The 18,980-nt window shown below is 36.9% G+C and overlaps 2 protein-coding genes across 3 annotated transcripts; both read right to left on the bottom strand.

Annotated features, from left to right (window-relative positions):
• Window positions 1-7,922: 7,922 nt before the first annotated feature.
• On the bottom strand, window positions 7,923-9,205 carry LOC136223199 (carboxylesterase 15). Its single transcript, XM_066011080.1, has 2 exons — window positions 8,491-9,205; window positions 7,923-8,406 (listed from the first exon to the last, which is right to left on the bottom strand). Exons 1-2 carry the CDS (start codon window positions 9,144-9,146, stop codon window positions 8,106-8,108), a joined length of 957 nt encoding a protein of 318 aa, XP_065867152.1. The 5' UTR covers window positions 9,147-9,205; the 3' UTR covers window positions 7,923-8,105.
• Window positions 9,206-16,527: 7,322 nt separating this feature from the next.
• Window positions 16,528-18,223, bottom strand: LOC136223398 (protein BUNDLE SHEATH DEFECTIVE 2, chloroplastic). Of its 2 annotated transcripts, none has more exons than XM_066011359.1 (4): window positions 17,894-18,223; window positions 17,776-17,812; window positions 16,876-16,959; window positions 16,528-16,782 (listed from the first exon to the last, which is right to left on the bottom strand). In XM_066011359.1, exons 1-4 carry the CDS (start codon window positions 18,170-18,172, stop codon window positions 16,730-16,732), a joined length of 453 nt encoding a protein of 150 aa, XP_065867431.1. In that variant the 5' UTR covers window positions 18,173-18,223; the 3' UTR covers window positions 16,528-16,729. The 2 variants fall into 2 exon arrangements, with proteins under 2 accessions (XP_065867431.1, XP_065867432.1); XM_066011360.1 differs by having other exon boundaries at window positions 16,876-16,933.
• Window positions 18,224-18,980: the final 757 nt, after the last annotated feature.

Below are 18,980 nucleotides of genomic sequence, written 5' to 3'. Positions count from 1 at the left end.
CCATCCTTATACCAACGTATACGTACGTCATTCATTCATTCATTCTTTCGATGTATCAAATACATCGAACCTCCATCCATATACCGTCATGTATATATGTTATAAAGATGTATCAAATACGTCGATATTGATAAGACTAAGAAATATCTAACTTCATGTTTTAAAATGAGAGATTTAAATAAAGTTGATACTATCTTACGTATCAAGGATATTAAACATAGTGGGGCTTTTGTATTGAGTCAATCCCACTACATTGAAAAATACTTAATAAATTTCAGCTTTTGAAGTTTAAAGAGGCTAACTCCCCTTATTATTCATCTTGTATACTTAGTAAGATTGATGGAAGAGCGGTTGCTCAAATTGAGTTTGCAAGTGCAATAGGAAGTATGATGTATGCATCATATTGTATTAGACCGAATGTTGCATTTGCGGTTTGCAAACTTTCTAGATTTACGAGTCATCCCGATATTGAACATTGGAAAGATATTGGAAGGGTTTTAGGTTACTTAAAAAGAACCAAAAACATTGGCTTATATTATAATAAATTTTTAGCGGTTCTTGAGGGTTATTTAGAAGATAGTTGGATAACTAATATCAGTGATAGTAAATTCACCAGTTGTTGGATTTTTTTATTCTTGGTGGATAAGCTATTTCTTGGGCTTCAAAGAAATATATAATTGTATTACTCACTCCATAATGGAGGTTGAATTTTTTACCTTAGAAACATCGGGAAAAGAAGCTGAATAGTTGGGGAATATTCTATTAGACATATTTATCGGGAAAAGAAGCTGAATAGTTATGTCCATAACCGATGTCATCAATTTATTTGAACTGTGATAGTGAAACTACTTTATCTAGAGCTTATAACAAGATTTGTAATGATAGAAAAGTATAGACATATTAGCTTAAGACATTTATATGTATGATAGTTAATATGAGAAGGGATTATAAATGTTGTATATGTTAGATCTTTTAATAATTTGGCAGATCCTTTTACAAAATGACTACCAAGGGTCATAATATCTACAATGTCCAATGAGATCGGTGTAAGACCTATGTGATTAAATCAACAACAATAGAAATCTAACATTCCTATAGTATTATCACTATGTAAAGATTCAATGTGGTAAAAAGCAAGTCGTTGATACCTGATTAATATACTAACTATTATAATAATTTAGCTATTATATGATTATTAGGGTGAGTTATAAACTCTTAATGAAGTTTCAAGTTTTGTAATTGAACTTCACCTATATGGGCATAAGGAGTGATGTCGCTCCTGACAAAAGTGCGGTCTATTTTTATATGTGTCTATGAAGACTAGGATGAGCACATGACGAATAGTGCTATCATTTCTATGAATGCACATTTATATAGAAGTTATGTGTGTGATACTTCCGGTATAATAACATGAATGGTGGCTCAAAAGCTGCAAGGCGTCATTAATTTCGTTTATTCCTTGAAGAATTACACTAAGTGGAGGTCCAAATCGCAAAATACCTACATTTATACATTACTCTATTAAGATTTATTCAAACAATAATACATAAAGCCTAAGTGGGGGATTGTTGGATTTTGTCTTTAGTATTGGTGTTTTTTTCTTATTGATTTTCGGATAAGATTAAGTCATTTTTAACTATTTTGGTAACCAACTTTTGGGTATAAAGATCTTGCACTTTTTCTTAACTGTTTTATTAACCAAATTTTGGTTATAAATATCCATAGTTTTTTTTAACTGAAGGTTGGGACGAGTAGTAGGCCAGACATCCCAACTAGGTTGGCACCCCCGGCGCTGACTACTACCCTAGAATTATTATTAAAAAAGGAAGAAGAAAGGTTACATGAGGGGAGAAGAAAAAAAAGAAAAAGAACAAAGCAGGAAAAGGAAAGTACAGTTTAGATCACATAAAGCGCACATGAGGTACGTTGCAAAGATCTTCAAAGACGAAGCCCTGACAGAACGGGGGAGCAGCATCCCACCATAAATTATTTATTGCTGTTTGTCCGATTCCGGCTAACCGATCTGCAGCCTGATTACCTTCTCTATAGATGTGAGATGCTTTCCATGTCATGCCAGAGAGCTGTGATAGACAGGAATGCCATTCTTGTCTGATTCGCCACGGGACCTGACTGCGCGGCATATTGAGAAGATTAACAGCGTATGTGGAGTCTGATTCGATCCATATCGAATTCCAATTTCTTCTCAACGCTTCCCTTACCGCTATAATAATAGCACTCAATTCTGCCGTCTGTGCATCAGCGTTTTGCAGAGAAAACGCAAAACAACCAGTTACAAATCCCTTGTGGTTTCTGAAAATTCCTCCAGCACCAGCTCGACCATTGGAGCTCGATGCCCCATCCGTATTGATTTTGATCCAGTTTCTAGGGGGAGAGATCCAACGCACCAATTTGTAATCCGGCTCAGGCGGTGGACGTGGGTTTGCAGCTTTAGTAACGGCAGCTTCACGGATTAAATTTAGTAGCCTGTAATTAAGAATTTGGATTGAGGGGAGCTCATGATCAAATATGGCCTTATTCCTGATATTCCAGATATACCATACGCAGGTGATCGCCGAGAATAGCCATCTCATTCTGAACCTCTTACCTATACGAATGTTCCTGACCTGAGCGCAGAACTCATCGAGCGAAAAAATCGGGCATCTAACTGCGTTGGCACAACAGATCAATCTCCATAGGCCTGCTGAAATTTTGCAGGAGAAGAAAAGGTGTTCCAGCGTTTCCTCGCTTTCCTTGCACAGTTCACAACGTTGCGCCAAAGCGAAACCCCTGGATTGCAGCTTGTTTTGAACGGCTAGCCCACCATGAATTAACAACCAGCAGGTCAGGGCTCTTCTAGGAGGGATGCTCGAGTTCCAAATCATCTTACACCAGTCAACCGCAGCCCCCTGGTTCAAATTACAGTAAACCCCCTTTGCTAATAGCAAACCGGATTTTGCAGGCTGCCAGATGCAGCTGTCAACGGTACCAAAGCTGCTAACACTCCTGATGTTTTCCTGAATATGATTAGGGAGTTGATCAATGTTAATCCAGGCATTATTGTTGCGAAACTCGCTCAAAGGCCTGTAGAGCTTGGCTTGTGACTTTAGCGGTATGTCCAATTGATCCGCAACGACCGGTGTGATCCAGTGGGCAGTCCAAAAATTCAAGACCGATTCATTCCCAAACCACCAAACAGCATCCCTTGATACAATATCATACATCGCCTTAACAGAACACCATATAGATGAGTTACTGATGAAGCGCTTCATCAGACCTGAGGGTGACATGAGTCTATTTCTTAGCAAGGAAATAACAAAACCCTGTCCCTGCAGTAAATCCCAACACAGCTTAGCAATCCAAGATAAATTAAACAATTTCATATCCTTAACACCCAGGCCACCATGCTCCATATTCAAACAGCAGATGCTCCACGGGACCGTGATACATTTCCTCTTATCTCTATCCCCAGACCAAAGAAAATTGCGAATTGCCTTGTTGACCTTCTTAATTAAGTCACACGGCCATTTATAGATCATGAAAGAATGTACCAGGGCACCAGTCAAGGAAGATTTGATCAGGGTGAGCCTGCCTGCCATTGAGAGCGATTGGCCTCTCCACAGACTGAAGCGGTTGAGAAATTTGTCAACGATAGGCTGAAGATGCCTGGCTCTGGGAGCTCCTTGGAATAGAGGAACACCAAGGTAGTTAATTGGCAGCGCCACCGTTTTAATGCCCAGAATTTCAGCCATACGAGCTTTTCGAGTTGAGGATATGTGGTTCCCGAATATAGCTGCGATTTATCCCAGTTAACCGCCTGACCAGATATTGATTCATAGAAGTCAAATATCTCTTTAATGCATTTCATATTGCTCAAGGAAGCCCTGCAGAATAACAGCATGTCATCCGCATATAAAAGATGAGAGGGGAAGGCAACATTTCTGGTGTAAATCATCGGGGTGAATTGCTCCTCTTCAATCAATTTTGAAATCCATCTCCCCAGGAAATCCTCAGCCAGCCCGAAAAGAGTTGAGGAGAGCGGATCTCCCTGTCTGACACCACAGGAGCAGCTAAAGAACCCTTTAATACCACCCCCAATTGAGACTGACAGTCTAGCAGATCTAAGGATCTCCAAAATCCAGTTCCTGAATCTTAGAGAGAAGCCAAAAGACTCAAGCACAGCCAACAGGAAATTCCAGTCTAACGTGTCAAAGGCTTTCCTGATATCTATTTTTAGCACCATGTTGCCCCCAAAGCACTTCTTTTTGAGTAAATTGATCCCTTCAGAAGCAGCTGCAATGCAATGATGGATGCTTCTCCCAGATATGAAACCAAACTGATTGTCGGATGTGATTCTGGCTGCAATTGGAGCAATTCTATTTGATAAGATTCTAGAGATAATCTTGTAGTTGAAATTTCCCATAGCAACCGGTCTGAATTGGTGAATTTCATTGGCACCCTCAATCTTAGGAATAAGAGATATAATGCTCGTGTTCATCCCAGGAAGCATATATCCAGTGTCAAAAAAACTGATAACCATCCGGCAAACATCATGACCTACTATGTCCCAACAATGTTGGTAGAAGATTCCTCCAAAGCCATCAGGCCCAGGCGAGCTATCTTTATTCATGCTGAATACTGCATCTCTAATTTCAGCATCACTGGGCTTTCTAGTGAGATCCTCATTCTCAATATTAGACACCTCGCAGGAGATAACCGAATTAATCGCTTCATAATTTACCTGTCTAATGCTGCCCGTGAAGAGTGTTTCATAATAACTGACAACATGCTGCGTAATCTCATTTTCATCAGTCACAATTGCATTGTCAATCAGCAAGCTATCCAAGGCGGAGTGGACCTTTCTAATTTTTACAGATCTATGGAAGTAGGCCGAATTCCGATCTCCAAAATTTAGCCATTTTTCCCTGCTCTTGTCTCTGAGAAGCATTTCTTGTCTGAGTAACTGGAGCTCAAGGTCACTCTGAGCTTCGTTTTCTTGAGCAATGCGGACCTCATTAAGACCGTCCCTAGCTATCAGGACCTGCACCTCTTCGAGCTTCATCATAGCAGCTGTGATGTTACTCTCAACTCTCCCAAAAACTTCAAGGTTCCAAACACGGAGCTTAGGCCGAAGCGTTTTTAATTTGTGACAGAGCAACTGCGCAGGAGGCAGAGAGAGATTGCAGGAATTCCAGTGATCAGAAACAATCTTGTGCAGTGATTCATGAGTAGTCCATATGGAATAGAATCTGAATCTTCCCTTGTGAGCCACTCCGTTAGAGCAGGAGAGAAGGATCAGGCTGTGGTCCGAGTTCATTCTAGGGAAAACCGAACATCGTATTCTGTCCCAGCTGTCAAGAAAAGCTTCATTAACCAAGGCTCTGTCAAGCTTGCACTCAACGTGATCAGATCCCATTCTGCCATTTGACCATGTAAATTGCAGCCCCGTGCTTTCTACCTCTAGCAGCTCAGCATTCCCAATGAAATTCCTGAAATCCCTGCAGCTTCTAGGAGAAGGCGGTCTGCCAGTTTTCTCATCAGCCCCTTTAACTGCATTAAAATCACCCATCACAACTCTGTTATCACAGCTACCCATCCCAGAGATTGAGTCCCAAAGATGACGACGTCTATCAGCTCTGTTATTTCCATATACAAAAGATATTTGACAGTCCTGGGGTCGCAGCCTGTATCTCAGGGTAATATGTTGATCATGGTTGAGAATGATGTCACAATTGCTGCTGATTCCCATTCTACAAAGAACCCATATAGAGTTGCATTCATTCATGGAGATTAATTGAAGCCCCAGAGATTTCCAAAAGGTGTCAGAAATTCTATCAAAATTTACCATTGGTTCCGATAAACAAACAAAATCAGGATGATTGGTGTTACATAACTGCTTTAGCGCCCTTTGGGAACCCACATTCTGGATCCCCCTACAGTTCCAATACAAGCAGATCATGTATACGTGCTATTAAGCCGAGCCTGTCCCCTTAGCCGGGAGTCGACCGATTTCGCTTTTGGTTTTTTCCTGGCAGTGATCCATTGGCTTCCCTCAGCAGGATAAAAGGGACTGCTGCTTCTGCTATTGGTCCTGCGCCTAAATTCATTCCATTCTAGAGATTCCGAGAGGAAGTTTACCTCATTTTCCGCTCCTATCGGGTTTGAATCTAAATTCTGGGCTTCATCTCCGGATGTCAAGATTTCCACCTCGACCTTGGGGTCATCAGCCTCATCGACAACTTCTTTACCTTTGTGCAGTATCATCTGCAATGGGTTATCAGCCAGCTCATTCGTTGTATCCTCTGCATAACTTTTTCCATCCTCCAAGTTTCCCTCAGATGCTCTGTCATCAGTGATATTAGCATTAGCACCTCCTTGCTTTTTATTTTTAGGCATCTGTCGAGGTGCCGCATTTGGATTTCGTCGACATAGAGCCGCGGTGTGACCAATAGAGGAACAAGAGCTACAGATATCTGGGAGGTTCTCATAATCAACATAAACCCACAGCTTATGATTGTCAGTGTCAAGCCTAAGCTCTGACTGAATCTCTCGGGACAGATCAATATCCACTAACACCCTGGCGTAATGCCCAAACTCACCATTAACCGTATTTTGATCAAACCTAATAGGTATACCCACAGCCCTGGCAATATTTGCAATGATTCTAGTATCCCAAAATTCCCAAGGTAAGTTGTAAATTCGAACCCATACCTGAGCAGAGGTGTTTTTATGCAGTTCAGGTCTGAATCTCGGAGTCCATGGCGAGAATCTAATGATGCCAGGCTTCAGAGCAATGGCCCCAAGACCCCAAATGGCTTGCAAGGCGCTTTCATTCGGCATGACTATTTGATAGAATCCTTTCCCCAGGGATATGAGTTGCCAATCGAGATTCCGCTTCCAGACTCGATTCAATTTTTGCTTGAGCTCAGCATGCTTCCATGGTCTTTCTCCTTTGTTAAGAGAGATACGGCCAATGACCGAGTGCTGGACTTTCTTGATTCGTTCCTCATATATGTCTTGAGGTATACAGACGGCTTTGAAACCACCCTCCTCGGAGATCAAAGGTTGTGCAGGTGTCGGAATAGAAGTGCTCTTAACGTCGTTCTTGACAGCATCCGCAAAGGAGGGTTTCAGTTTTGGGGTCGACTGGTTAGCTGAGAACTGAGCGAAAGATTTCCGATCAAAAAGGTGGGCAATGTCACACGGCGACTTGCCGGTGGCCGGAGAAGACGAAGATGCCATGGATTTAGGTTAGAGAAGGCGCCGCCATCCTCTATTCTTATTCAGATAATCCCATAGTTTGTTATAATCTTTTGATCTCTTTTTCCCCGTTATTAAAATATGCTCATAGGGATGGAATTGCTATTAATTTCGTATTAGGAAAATCTTAGGGAAACTTAGACAATAACCCAATACCAATTAATAGATGGCTGATATTTCCTTAAGGACAATGATTAATCACGTCTCTGATTTCTTTTTACTATCCTCAATTTCTAACATATAGATCTCCTGAATGACTATTGAGCTCGAACCTGTCATAGTATTGATAACTAATTGTTTCCATCTTAACATAATGAACACTTTGTGGATGATTTGGACCAAGTTGAGTTGTCTCTCATCAGGTATAGATACAACAATAACATTTAGGGTTGGTATGTTTAGTTAGATATGTATATTGGGTAGGTATAAATGTAAGTGCAACATTATAAGTGAGTGTATGGATTTGATTAATAATAAGGATTAAATCATTGTGGTTGATACAATCAATGGAAAAACTCATTGATTTTGGGACTTTAATTATACAATGTCCTTGTTTACTTAAAAACAAAAATTCTTTTATTAGTAGACAGATGAACTCAATTCATTCTTTAAGTAGAGCAGCCAAGTTTTATGTTAGTCCTACTACTTGATATGAGACATCTCAGTTTGTTGGTATAAACATTGTTTTTATTTAATGCATTGATTATTAGAACTTCCATCACATAAACAATTTTTTTAACGAGATTTACCATTTTCCTTTAAAAAAAGAAAAAAACCACCACAGTCACACATATGTAAGTAATTAAAACATGAAGGAAAACTGAGATATAGAGATGGAAAGGAAACATTTAAGAAATGCAGTGATGAGAAATGAAGTTGTTGATGATTAGCATCAAGTGGTTTGATGGTTGAGAGTTAGGATGAAGGGTGAAGAAACCATGTTGTTGTCCTTCAAACTCAACATATTCAATATTGTTTCCCAAATCTTTCAATCTCTTCACGTAATCCTTGCTCCGATCTTTCAGTAGATCATTTTCCCCCATGATTACTAACATTGGATCTAACTCTACTTTTTCAAAACTCTCTCTCTCTGGGTTCACTATCGCTACATCTCTTGTATCACCCATCGGAATAGATAACCTCCAAAACCTACTCATACACATAATTCTATGTTAGAAATTGTAAACCAAGATCGAGAGTTCATTCTAGTTAAAAAAAAAAAAAAAAATAGACCTGTCAATGAGGTCCCAGTTAAGGAAGGCATCTTTTGGTCCGTGAGCTTCAGATTTAGACAAGACCGTCCCACCAAAAAAGGGTGCCAAAAGAACATAACCCCTGACCCTAACCGGAGCCAAATCCGGGGAAGAAGGTCGGAGGCGAAGAGCCAAGTGATGTGCAATGTTACCACCAGCAGAATCACCAGAAATGAAGACCTTGTCAAAATCAGCAGCATCATTTAGCCATGAATCAGGGTCGTCAGAAATGGCCTGATCCTGAAGCCATTTCATAGCCATAAACCCATCCTCAATCGCAGCAGGAAGCCTGTTTTCTGGAGCCAAACGGTAATCAGGGGCGATGATCACAGCTTCAAGTTCTAAGGCAAGCTTAAAGCAATAGTTTTGACAGTTAGGCCATGTCCGAGACCCGATACAAAACCCGCCTCCATGGATGTAGTACAAGATTGGAAGTTTGGAACAAGATGAAGATGGTTTATATAGACGAAGCTCAAGATTGTTTGCAGGATCAAACACAACATCTTTCCATAAAACTGAACCGTCGTCTTCAACAGGAACCTTGAAACTTGGTTCAGTTGAACGCCAGATTGATCCGTCGCTGAAAACACGGAGAACTCCTCTGCATTCATCAACCTCATAAGCCGGACTAGCCATCTTTTCTTTTCTTTTCTTTTCTTTTCTCAGGAAATAAATAAATAGGAAGCGAAACAAAACAAACAAACCTCAGAAGCCGGCTAAGCTTCTTTTCTCATGTATTCATTCAATAAGACAAACATCACCTAATGGATTAGGTGAGAAATGACGTGTACTACTATGGAACTTTGCCATTGGACTCCTCAATTAGCATAATTTAATTTTTTAATATTAATCCTGTGCTCTTTTCAAAATAAAATAAAATAAAAAATGGTTAACACGTATTTGTTCCCACAAAAATATTAATGAATTTTCCACAAACCTGCAATTACACCCTAATCTAATAAATCTGTGATGTGGTATAAACGGTGTGTCCTTTATTTGATATAACTAATTGGTAAACTAATAAAAACCATATAATAAATTAAATCAAAAACTAATTTAATCTAATCCTACAAATAATACCCACAACTCCATTGAATATTTCTATTTCAGACCAAAAAAATAAACCCATTAAATATCTCCATTTCATACCAAAATCAAACCCACACCTCCATTGCACAGACCCACGATTCAATTTCAGACCAAAAGCTTCTCATCTCAAATCAAACCCATTGCAGCAAAGCTTTTCGATTTCAAATAAAAAAATGGCAGCAAAGCTTTTCGATTGCATCAAAGCTCCTCCATTTCACCATTGAATATCTCCTTGTTTTCAATGAAAACGTAAACAACTTTTGATTTTTGAAGCTACAAGTATCAATATCCACTTACAGACCAAAATCTTTGAAGAATTTTGATTATTTGCAGTAAAGCTTAAGCAGAATTTTAGAGAGAGAAAGCGAAGTATATATAGAGAGAAACCGAAGAATGTGTAGAGAGAGAAAGAGCTTCCTTCACTATTAACGAGATTGATAAAGCTCCATTCAAGCTTCTGATTCTAATCTCACCATCTTCATTCAAGCTTTTGATTCTAATCTCACCATCTTTGTTTAAGCTTCTGCTGTTGATTTTTTTGGGTTTGATTGGGATGAGAACATGGGGTTCTAGGTATTATTTATAGGATTAGATTAAATTAGTTCTTAACTTAATTTATTATATGGTTTTTCTTAGTTTATCAATTAGGGGTATGCCCTTATATCAAATGAAATGGCACATCGTTTATGCCACATCATAGGTATGTTAGATTAGGATATAATTGCAAGTTTGTGGAAAATTCAGGGATAGTTTTGTGGATTTATTTGGTACAAGGGCATATCTGTTTTCCGTGATAATACAATGGCAAATATGTGTATTAACCCAATAAAAATAAAAAAAATTAATCTTGGGGTAAATTACATACATGGTGTACAACCTTTATCCATTTTCACACTTTGGTGTACAACCTTCAATTTTGCACATTAAAGTGTACAACCTTTTGGTGACCTCCCACTAAAATGAACAGCAGGTAAAACTGACCGGTCAATCCAGTCAACATGCCAAATCATCCATTTTTAACCCATTTTTTTTAATGAAAGTGGGACCACCCATCTTCTTCAACCTTATATCTTTGTTTTTATTTTCTCTCTACTCCATTTTTGTCAAATATCATTTCTTTTTCTAACTCCCATCTCTCTCGTTTTCACTTTCTCCCTCCAACTTTCTCTCTCTGCCCTTTTCTGAAATTTCACTTCTTATGTTGCACAGAAATGGAGACCTTTTATAATAACCCGTGCTTCTCATAATTTCTGGTCTTTTTTAGCTCATTAATCCATTCTTTCTTTAAAAAACACAAATTTAAGTTATCAAATTTAAAGATCAAAGCAGTCTTGCCGGACCTCTACCATTTAGCCGCATCTATGGTCTTTCTGCATTCAGAAGCTTATCGTCTTCGCTTGAGGCCACTCATAGTAATAAAATCGAAAGATGGTATTTGAGAGAGGTACTTTGGCACAAGTTGGACAAACAATGACTGACTGGCCATTCCTTTCTTTAACCGCAATGCGTTTGCATCCCTTCTGGAATCTGCAATCTCAACTTGCTCTTCCCTTTTTGGCCGAGTTGTTCATGCCCATATCATTAAAACCGTTCAACCCAATGACTTCATATTCCTGTGCGTGTTTAAAGCGTCTGCTTTACTTGGGTCATCGTTTGTAGGAATTCATGATAAGGATATGATGGGGCAGATTGCAATACAGTATTTTGAATCGGTTTTCTCTGACAGTAACAGTGAATGGAGTGAAGTGGTAGATTTGATGCAGCCACACATCACTGATCGGGATAATGAGCAATTACTACGACCACTTACAAAATAGGAATTCAAAAGAGCTTTATTTGATATGCATCCTGATAAGGCTCCAAGACATGATGGATTTAATCTAGGATTTTATCAAAAATTCTGGGACATAATTGGAGATGATATCTTCACTGCTGGGTCAATATGGTTTGATCAAGGTATGTTCCTCTCTGAGCTTAATAATACTATCATTACTCTCATTCCAAAGTGTGAGAATCCTGTTATTATGATTGAACTTCATCCAATAGCACTGTGTAATGTTATACTCAAAATTTTCTCCAAAGTCTTAGCAAATAGATTGAAAATGCTTTTGCCTGGGATTATCTCTGAAAATCAATCTGCTTTTATTAAAGGGAGGTCTATTCATGACAACGTTTTGATTGCATTTGAACTTATTCATAGCATTAATAATAACGTTGTTAAGAAAGTAGGTAATGTGGCACTGAAGGTTGATATGAGTAAAACATATGACAAAGTGGATTAGAATTATCTAAGAAAATTGATGCTAAAGTTGGGTTTTGCAGATAAATGGGTGAATTTGATAATGCATTGTGTATCTTCTGTGCAATATATGGTTAGAATAAATGATCAGTTGGTTGGTCCTGTTTGTCCAAAAAGAGGGCTCCGCTAAGGTGATCCACTATCACCGTACTTATTCTTGCTTTATGTTGAAGGGTTGACGTCAATATTGGTGGCAGCTGAGAATAGGGGGTTATTGCATGGGTGCCAAGTTAAGCGAGGGGTGCCGACGATTTCACATTTGCTTTTTGCTGATGATGCATTCTTATTTTTCCAGGCTACCATATCTGAAGCTAGAGTGTTAAAAAAATTACTCAGATCATATGAATTAGCTTCGGGGGCAAGCTATAAATTGTCAAAAATCTGGAATCATGTTTAGTAGAAATATGACAAATGACCTAACTATGGGAATTTCTAGCATTTTGGGTATTACTAGTCCGTTGAATACGGGAAGGTATATGGGTCTTCCATCATTGATGGGAATAACGAAACGAGTAATCTTTGCACACTTTAGAGACAGATTATGGCAGCAGCTACAACGCTAGAAAGGGAAGGGAATATCAAAAGCTGGTAAGGCTACACTTATTCAAGCAGCAGGGCAAGCCATCCTAATCTATTTCATGAGTGTATTCTTGCTCCCTATATCGACGACTGAGGAATTACAATAAATGTTGAATTCATTTTGGTGGGGTAATAAAAATTCAGGTGAGAGAGGACTGAATTGGATGGCATCGGACAGATTATGTGCTTCAAAATTGATGGGAGGACTGAGTTTCCGAAATTTCACAGCCTTTAATCTTGCTATATTGGGAAAACAAGGATGGCGGTTATTTACCAATCCATCTTCGCTTGTCAGTAAAGTTTTCAAAGCTAAATATTACCCAAGAGTGGATTTTATGGGGGCCTCATTGGGGCATTCACCAAGTTTTATATGGCGAAGTATCTGGAGTTCTCAACTAATCATTAGAGAAGAAATTAGATGGAAAATTGGAAATGGTCAATCAATAAATGTGTGGAGTGAGAGATGGTTGCGTAATGAGGATGATGGCTATATACGAACCCCTATGGTGGAAGGGTTGGAGTATTTGAAAGTTAATGATTTGTTTATCCATAACTCCAGGGATTGGGATGAAGAGCTGTTGGAGGAAATTTTCGAGTATAGAGATATTATAGAAATTCATAAACTGGTCGTTGGTACTTTGAGTAGTGAGGATCGGTTAATATGAAAATTCCATTCTTCGGGACATTACACAGTGAAAAGTGCTTATCGATTGGCTACAACGTTGGAAGCAGGTGAAAGATTTCATGTTCAGGGAGCCTGGAAAAAATTATGGCATGTTGAAATTCCATAAAAGGTCTGACATTTTGGTTGGCAATTAGCACGCAATTGTCTCCCAATGCGTGTGAATCTTCAATTTCATGGGTTACATGTATGTAGTACTTGTGTGATATGTAACGAACCTTGTGAGGATGGATGACATCTTTTTATTGAATGTGCAAGAGCTATAAGAGTGTGGCAGAAGGCGGGACTTCTGGAACGAATTAATGCGGAGGCGACGGTGACTGAGAACCTGACAACATGGTTTCATAATATGATTAGAGCAGCACCGGAACAAATTATAAAAACATTTTTTATGCACCTCTAGAGTTTATGGCAGGCTAGAAATACCCATCTTTGGCAGTATGAGATTCGCACAACAGATCAAATAATGGCTTAAGCTTGCACAGTACTTAATGATTGGTTAGAAGCAAATGCCTCGAGGAATCGGACTGGTACGAGAGAACAGCGAATCTGAAATATAGTAGCAGGAAATATTTCATCTGCTGGTTGCACGGCTTGGCACCCGCCATCGGAAGGATTTCTCTCGTGTTGTGTTGATGTCGCATGCTTTAACATTGATGGTCGTGCAGGGATGGGAGCAGCAGTACGAGATGCAAATGGGCAGTTTGTAATGGGCAGATGTCCGAGTTTGTTATGTTGTCCGACAACACGAGAATGTGAGGCCGAAGCTCTATTACATGCTATGCAATGGCTAGAAGATGATGGAATAAGGAATGTGGTTTTCGAATCTGATGCTAAACAAGTGATTGATGCAATAAATTCTAGTTATGTTGATGATTATGAATTTAGGGATAGAATTATTCAAATACGATCGATTCTAACATCAAATGACTCTTACTCACTCAAATGGATACGACGGCAAGCGAATGGGATGGCACATGTGTTAGCACAATCTTCTCGATTATCCACTTGCCTTTCTTTTTTTAAAATTTATTATCGAGTTATGTTTCTGATTCATTGTTACAATTTTTCCATGATTTGTCTCATTAATTTATTGGTTTTTTTTATTAAAAAAAAAAGATGATGTATTAAGTTTTTTAACTTTGAAAGGTGCTTACATTGGAAATGCTCAAGGATACTGTCAAGGATAGTGTTTTTCACAACAGCCAAGTGATGAATCTCTGATGCGACTCACTAAAACTCCAATATAATTCAAAATCAATTAGAAATACCCATTCAAATTTAGTTAGGATAGCGCCTCATGACCTTGAATGAGATGATAATGGTTAGAAAATCTCTCATTCAAATTCAGTCAGGAAAGCTCCTTTATGACCTTTAATGAGATGATAATGGTTAGAGCATCTCCAAGAAACTCTTAGTCTACTCTCTAAAAATAATATAAACAATTGACTTTTAGTCATTTAAGAATATCAAAATACATATTATCTCCAACAATATTCCTCATTCTCATTCCTTATTTATTTTGTATCATTACAATTATTACGTATTGTTATATTTACCAATAGTAAGAATAGAGATAATCCTTAATAATAAATTATTAATAAAAAAATAAAATAAAGAGAGGACTTTGAGTACAGAGAGACTCCTCAATAATAGAGAGTGAAATGAGACTTTTAAAGAGTGTTTGGTACGCGCAAAGGTAACAAAATGGAATCTAGAAAAGGAAAAATTGAGAAAGGAATTGAATGACCCTGAATCCCCTTCTCTATTTGTTTCGGTTCTGAAAAGAGAATGATATACCTCTGATTCTCTTTGTGGTTATTTGGTTCAGATGAGATAATAAATTAAAGTTGTGATGTTTTTAACACAAGTTTTATACATAAAAAAATAGGAATTAAAATTAATTGTTTAACTGTTAAAATCAAAAGATGGTAAACAGGGGAAACTGAAATCAAATTAATAAAAAAATGCATAAATATTATATTTTAAAATAATAATCATTTTATAATAATTAAAAATAATAGTAAAACTAAATAATATGATAAAAAAATAAAAAAAAAATTGGTTAAAATTACTTTTCAGTGCAAATAAAAAGTAAAAATATATAAGTATAAGGATCAAAAGTAAAATTAGTCTAAGAATAAATAAGTATAAATAAATAAGTATAAGATCGAAAAAAAATTATAAAGTAGATTTTGGTAAAAAGAATATTTTTGAGGAAAAAAAAAGTAAAAATATATAAGTATAAGGATCAAATGTGAAAGGGATAAGGTACCAAAATAAGCCTATAGTTTTTAGGAAAGTATCAATTTAGGCTTCACGTACAAAATAACACTAATATAGGCTTAACGTTTAAAAAATGGTACCAATTTGGGCAACGAAACACATCATTGATATTACTACATTAAGTTCTGTCAATTGTACGTGTAGGGAGAAATCAGAACTTAACAGAGTAATAAGAATGACGTGTCTAATTCGTTCTCGATGTCTAAATTGATACATTTTTTAAATATTAAGCATATATTGGTGCTATTTTGTACGTGGAGCCTAAATTAATACTTTTTCAAAAACCATATGTCTATTTTGCTATCTTATCCCAACGTGAAATTAAGCTAGGAATGTGAAAAGTAAACATAAATAAGTATATGGACCAAAACAAAAATTAAAAAGTAAAATAAAAATTTAAAATAGAATTTTACGAGAATGATAGAGGTAGAAGGTTCTAAAGTGTGGAAAATGAAATAAAAAACCTTAACGGGAGTTGAGTAATGAGATTAAAAGAGTTTGAGGTAACTCAAAACTAAAAAATCATAAAGAGATGGATGAAACCTCTTCTTTTTCTTACCTTTTTCTGAACCCCTACAACAAATGTCGTTTTAGTGATTTGAAAAATTGATATTCGGAGTTTGATTTTTAACTTAAGAATCCAATAATAACAAATAAGTATTTTAGAAATGCTATTACACCTTAGAGGAATGCAAAGTCAGGCATCCTATTAAATCCTAACTCTTATAATAAAAAAAAAATTAAATTGATGAATTGCACATTAATTAAACATCAATTGAATTTTTTTTCTATGCAGATTCTTGGATTGATTTCCTCTGTATTTTAAAGTAATCGGAAAAGGTGAGATGTTTTTTTTTTTTTTTACTATTATGTTAATGTGAATCTCACGTTGGAAATGAAAGAGTGATTCAGAGCTCATTTGGTTATTCATAGATAGCATTTATTAATTGATTTTTCTATTAAACACAATGGTTTAGAATTCGTAAAAAAAACAGTTCCGAAAAATAGAAACAAACACGGAGTTAATGAATAAAACTTGGATTAAAACAGAAAATACAATATGAGATTTGTAGCTATATACATGAAAAAGACGGAGTATATAAATTAAAAAATTGTTGGTTTTGTTTTTGAGCTAGTAAAACAATGATTTTGTATGGAAAAACCTGTAAATTATTCTGAAATTGAAGATGGGTTTGAGTAAAGTTAGAGAATAAGTTGGAGGCATAGTATAGTATAGAAGAAAAAGGAAATAATTTACAGGTCAAAAATATGTGAGAGTGAAGCTCATAGGCGTCTGGAATATCCAGATCCTCCACACTTTTTGCAGAATATCAATCCTGTAGAGAGAGACACAGTTAGAATGAAATGGAATGGAATCGAATATATATATATATATATATAAATCAGTTTCAGTCTCAATATATATATACCTGCACCCTTGCACACCTTGCAATCTACCAACCCTGTTTCTTGCTTCATCTTCCCGTCCTTGCAAAATACACATTTTGTGCCACCTATCATTCCATACAACCAGTTGTTCTTTTGCTCAATCTATATAATCATCACAGCACAGATGCCAATATCTAATCTAATTCATTTATGCAAAAATGGAATATTATCTTGAAAATGGACAAGGATTTCAAGCCACAATTTATGATCATCAAAGTGCATGAGCTTACCAATGCTACTATAATCTTTCTGCTGCACACCGACTCTATTTGTCACAAATAATAATATAACTTATTCTTCAACCTTATCACTAAATTTAAGTTTCTAGATCAAATTCTTGTCATCTCACCAAGCAACTCATTAAACTTTTAATGTTGAAATAATGAATGGTATTATCGAATCCCACAACATAATTTTGATCAAATTTATACTTCGGTTGTTTCAAGGGAACATCATCAATATAGGCTTAATAACAAAAAGAAACTACACACACCTGCAAACTTTTAAGGCCAATATATTCATATGCATATTTGTAACTTCTCTTCGTTCAAGTCAACATGAAATGTTCTAAGAAACTTGGGATTTTTGTTTTCTTTGCTTAATTCTTCTTCATCAGAATTTCCTAATCCTACATTGCCCACGTTATACTAATAATAATTTTGCAAATTTTCGGGACTTAGTCCCCCACCCAGTGTATAAAAAGAAAGTTAACTCAAATTGAGATAATCATATTCGAGGATTTAGTCGCCCTAGAGAATTGAATATAGATCTCTTCTCACAAACTCAGGTTTGATGTAATTAGGTCCTTAATGAACACAAACAAACCCACCCCACTGTTTTCATTCTTGAGCTTGAAATTAAAAAAAAAGGGGAGAAATTACCATTTCCAGCACAGCGATCACAAGGAACGGGATCCCCCTGAAAACCAAAAATCTAAAGTTAAGATCGATCCAGCAGTAAGAAGATGAATTCAATGAATTAAAGCAAATTGGAAACTACCTTGAGGCCCAAGAAGAGAGAGAGTGCAATGGCTGCGAAGACACTGACAGTGGCGAGGGCAGTTTGGGTATCCAAAGGCCTTTCGAAGCCACTGTACAATAATAGCGGATGGAGAAGAAGGTGGGTGGGTCGGTGAAGGAATTCTACATGGCTGGATAGAGAAGGGAACTGTGGTTTTAGAAACAGTAATTGTGGAACAAAATCAGAATTTGGAAACGGAGAAGAAGACGACGACCAAAAGAGAGACTGGAGCGAACAGCAGGAATAGAGTGCAGCCATGGATAGAGAGCGCTCCAATATGTGGAGCTCAGAGGGGGAGGGAATTCTGTTTTTAACTCACTTACTTATCAAATAATAACTAATTTAAATGTGGCTTAATACATAAAGACACACCAACTTCTTCCAAAAGTCTCTATTAGCTCTTTAAACTTACTTAAAATAATATGTTGACCACCTCCATTTATTTAAAGTGATCTATTGGCTCTCTGAACTTACTTGTAATGATCCATTTACCTCCATTAACTTGTTTAAATTGATATACGTTTCAATTTGTCTAAATCGGTAAAAGAAAACAAAACTTAAAAAATAAAGGTTTAATTCATGATTCTAATTTTTTTAAACAAATTAATTTTCTATTTTATACATCTTTATAACGTTTTTATAGATTTAAGGATTTAATTATAATATTTAAAGCAAATTTATAAACTAATAAGACACCATATAAGTTATATAGAGTCAATCAAGCTTTTTACATAAGTTTAGGGGCAACTCATGTATTAAGCCTTTAAATGTGCACACCTACAAATAAAATTAAATAAAATAAATTAATGAGGAAGATGGTCCGCAAACCTATACAGCTCAAAAAGACCACCTCCACGTCCATCCAAAAGGGTAGTCCAATACACGTCAGGCCACTAAGCTAGATGTACGAGGGCACGTTAGTCTTTGAGCCTATTACTCAATCCTTGTAAACACGTGGACTGCACCACTAGAAAAGTGATGCATACCCACAAGGAACAGTGCCTCAAAAACCCGACAACTAGATTTGATCGCAATGAAAACTAATAAACCATGATCGGACAGAAAA

The sequence above is a fragment of the Euphorbia lathyris genome, chromosome 3, assembly GCF_963576675.1.
Source record: "Euphorbia lathyris chromosome 3, ddEupLath1.1, whole genome shotgun sequence".
Classification (NCBI taxonomy): Eukaryota; Viridiplantae; Streptophyta; class Magnoliopsida; order Malpighiales; family Euphorbiaceae; genus Euphorbia; species Euphorbia lathyris.
Note: the sequence above shows the minus strand (reverse complement) of the source record. Positions and strands in the feature narration are given on the sequence as shown.

What these genes read in the sequence shown, in the direction of transcription:
- LOC136223398 (XM_066011359.1), bottom strand. Translation starts at nt 18,172, where the DNA reads ATGGCTGCACTCTATTCCTGCTGTTCGCTCCAGTCTCTCTTTTGGTCG. An exon ending in CTCTCTTCTTGGGCCTCAAG is followed by an intron (nt 17,813 to 17,893) that starts GTAGTTTCCAAT and finishes TTTGGTTTTCAG; the next exon opens with GGGGATCCCGTTCCTTGTGA. An exon ending in TGATCGCTGTGCTGGAAATG is followed by an intron (nt 16,960 to 17,775) that starts GTAATTTCTCCC and finishes ATGGAATGATAG; the next exon opens with GTGGCACAAAATGTGTATTT.
- LOC136223199 (XM_066011080.1), bottom strand. Translation starts at nt 9,146, where the DNA reads ATGGCTAGTCCGGCTTATGAGGTTGATGAATGCAGAGGAGTTCTCCGT. An exon ending in AACTGGGACCTCATTGACAG is followed by an intron (nt 8,407 to 8,490) that starts GTCTATTTTTTT and finishes GTGTATGAGTAG; the next exon opens with GTTTTGGAGGTTATCTATTC.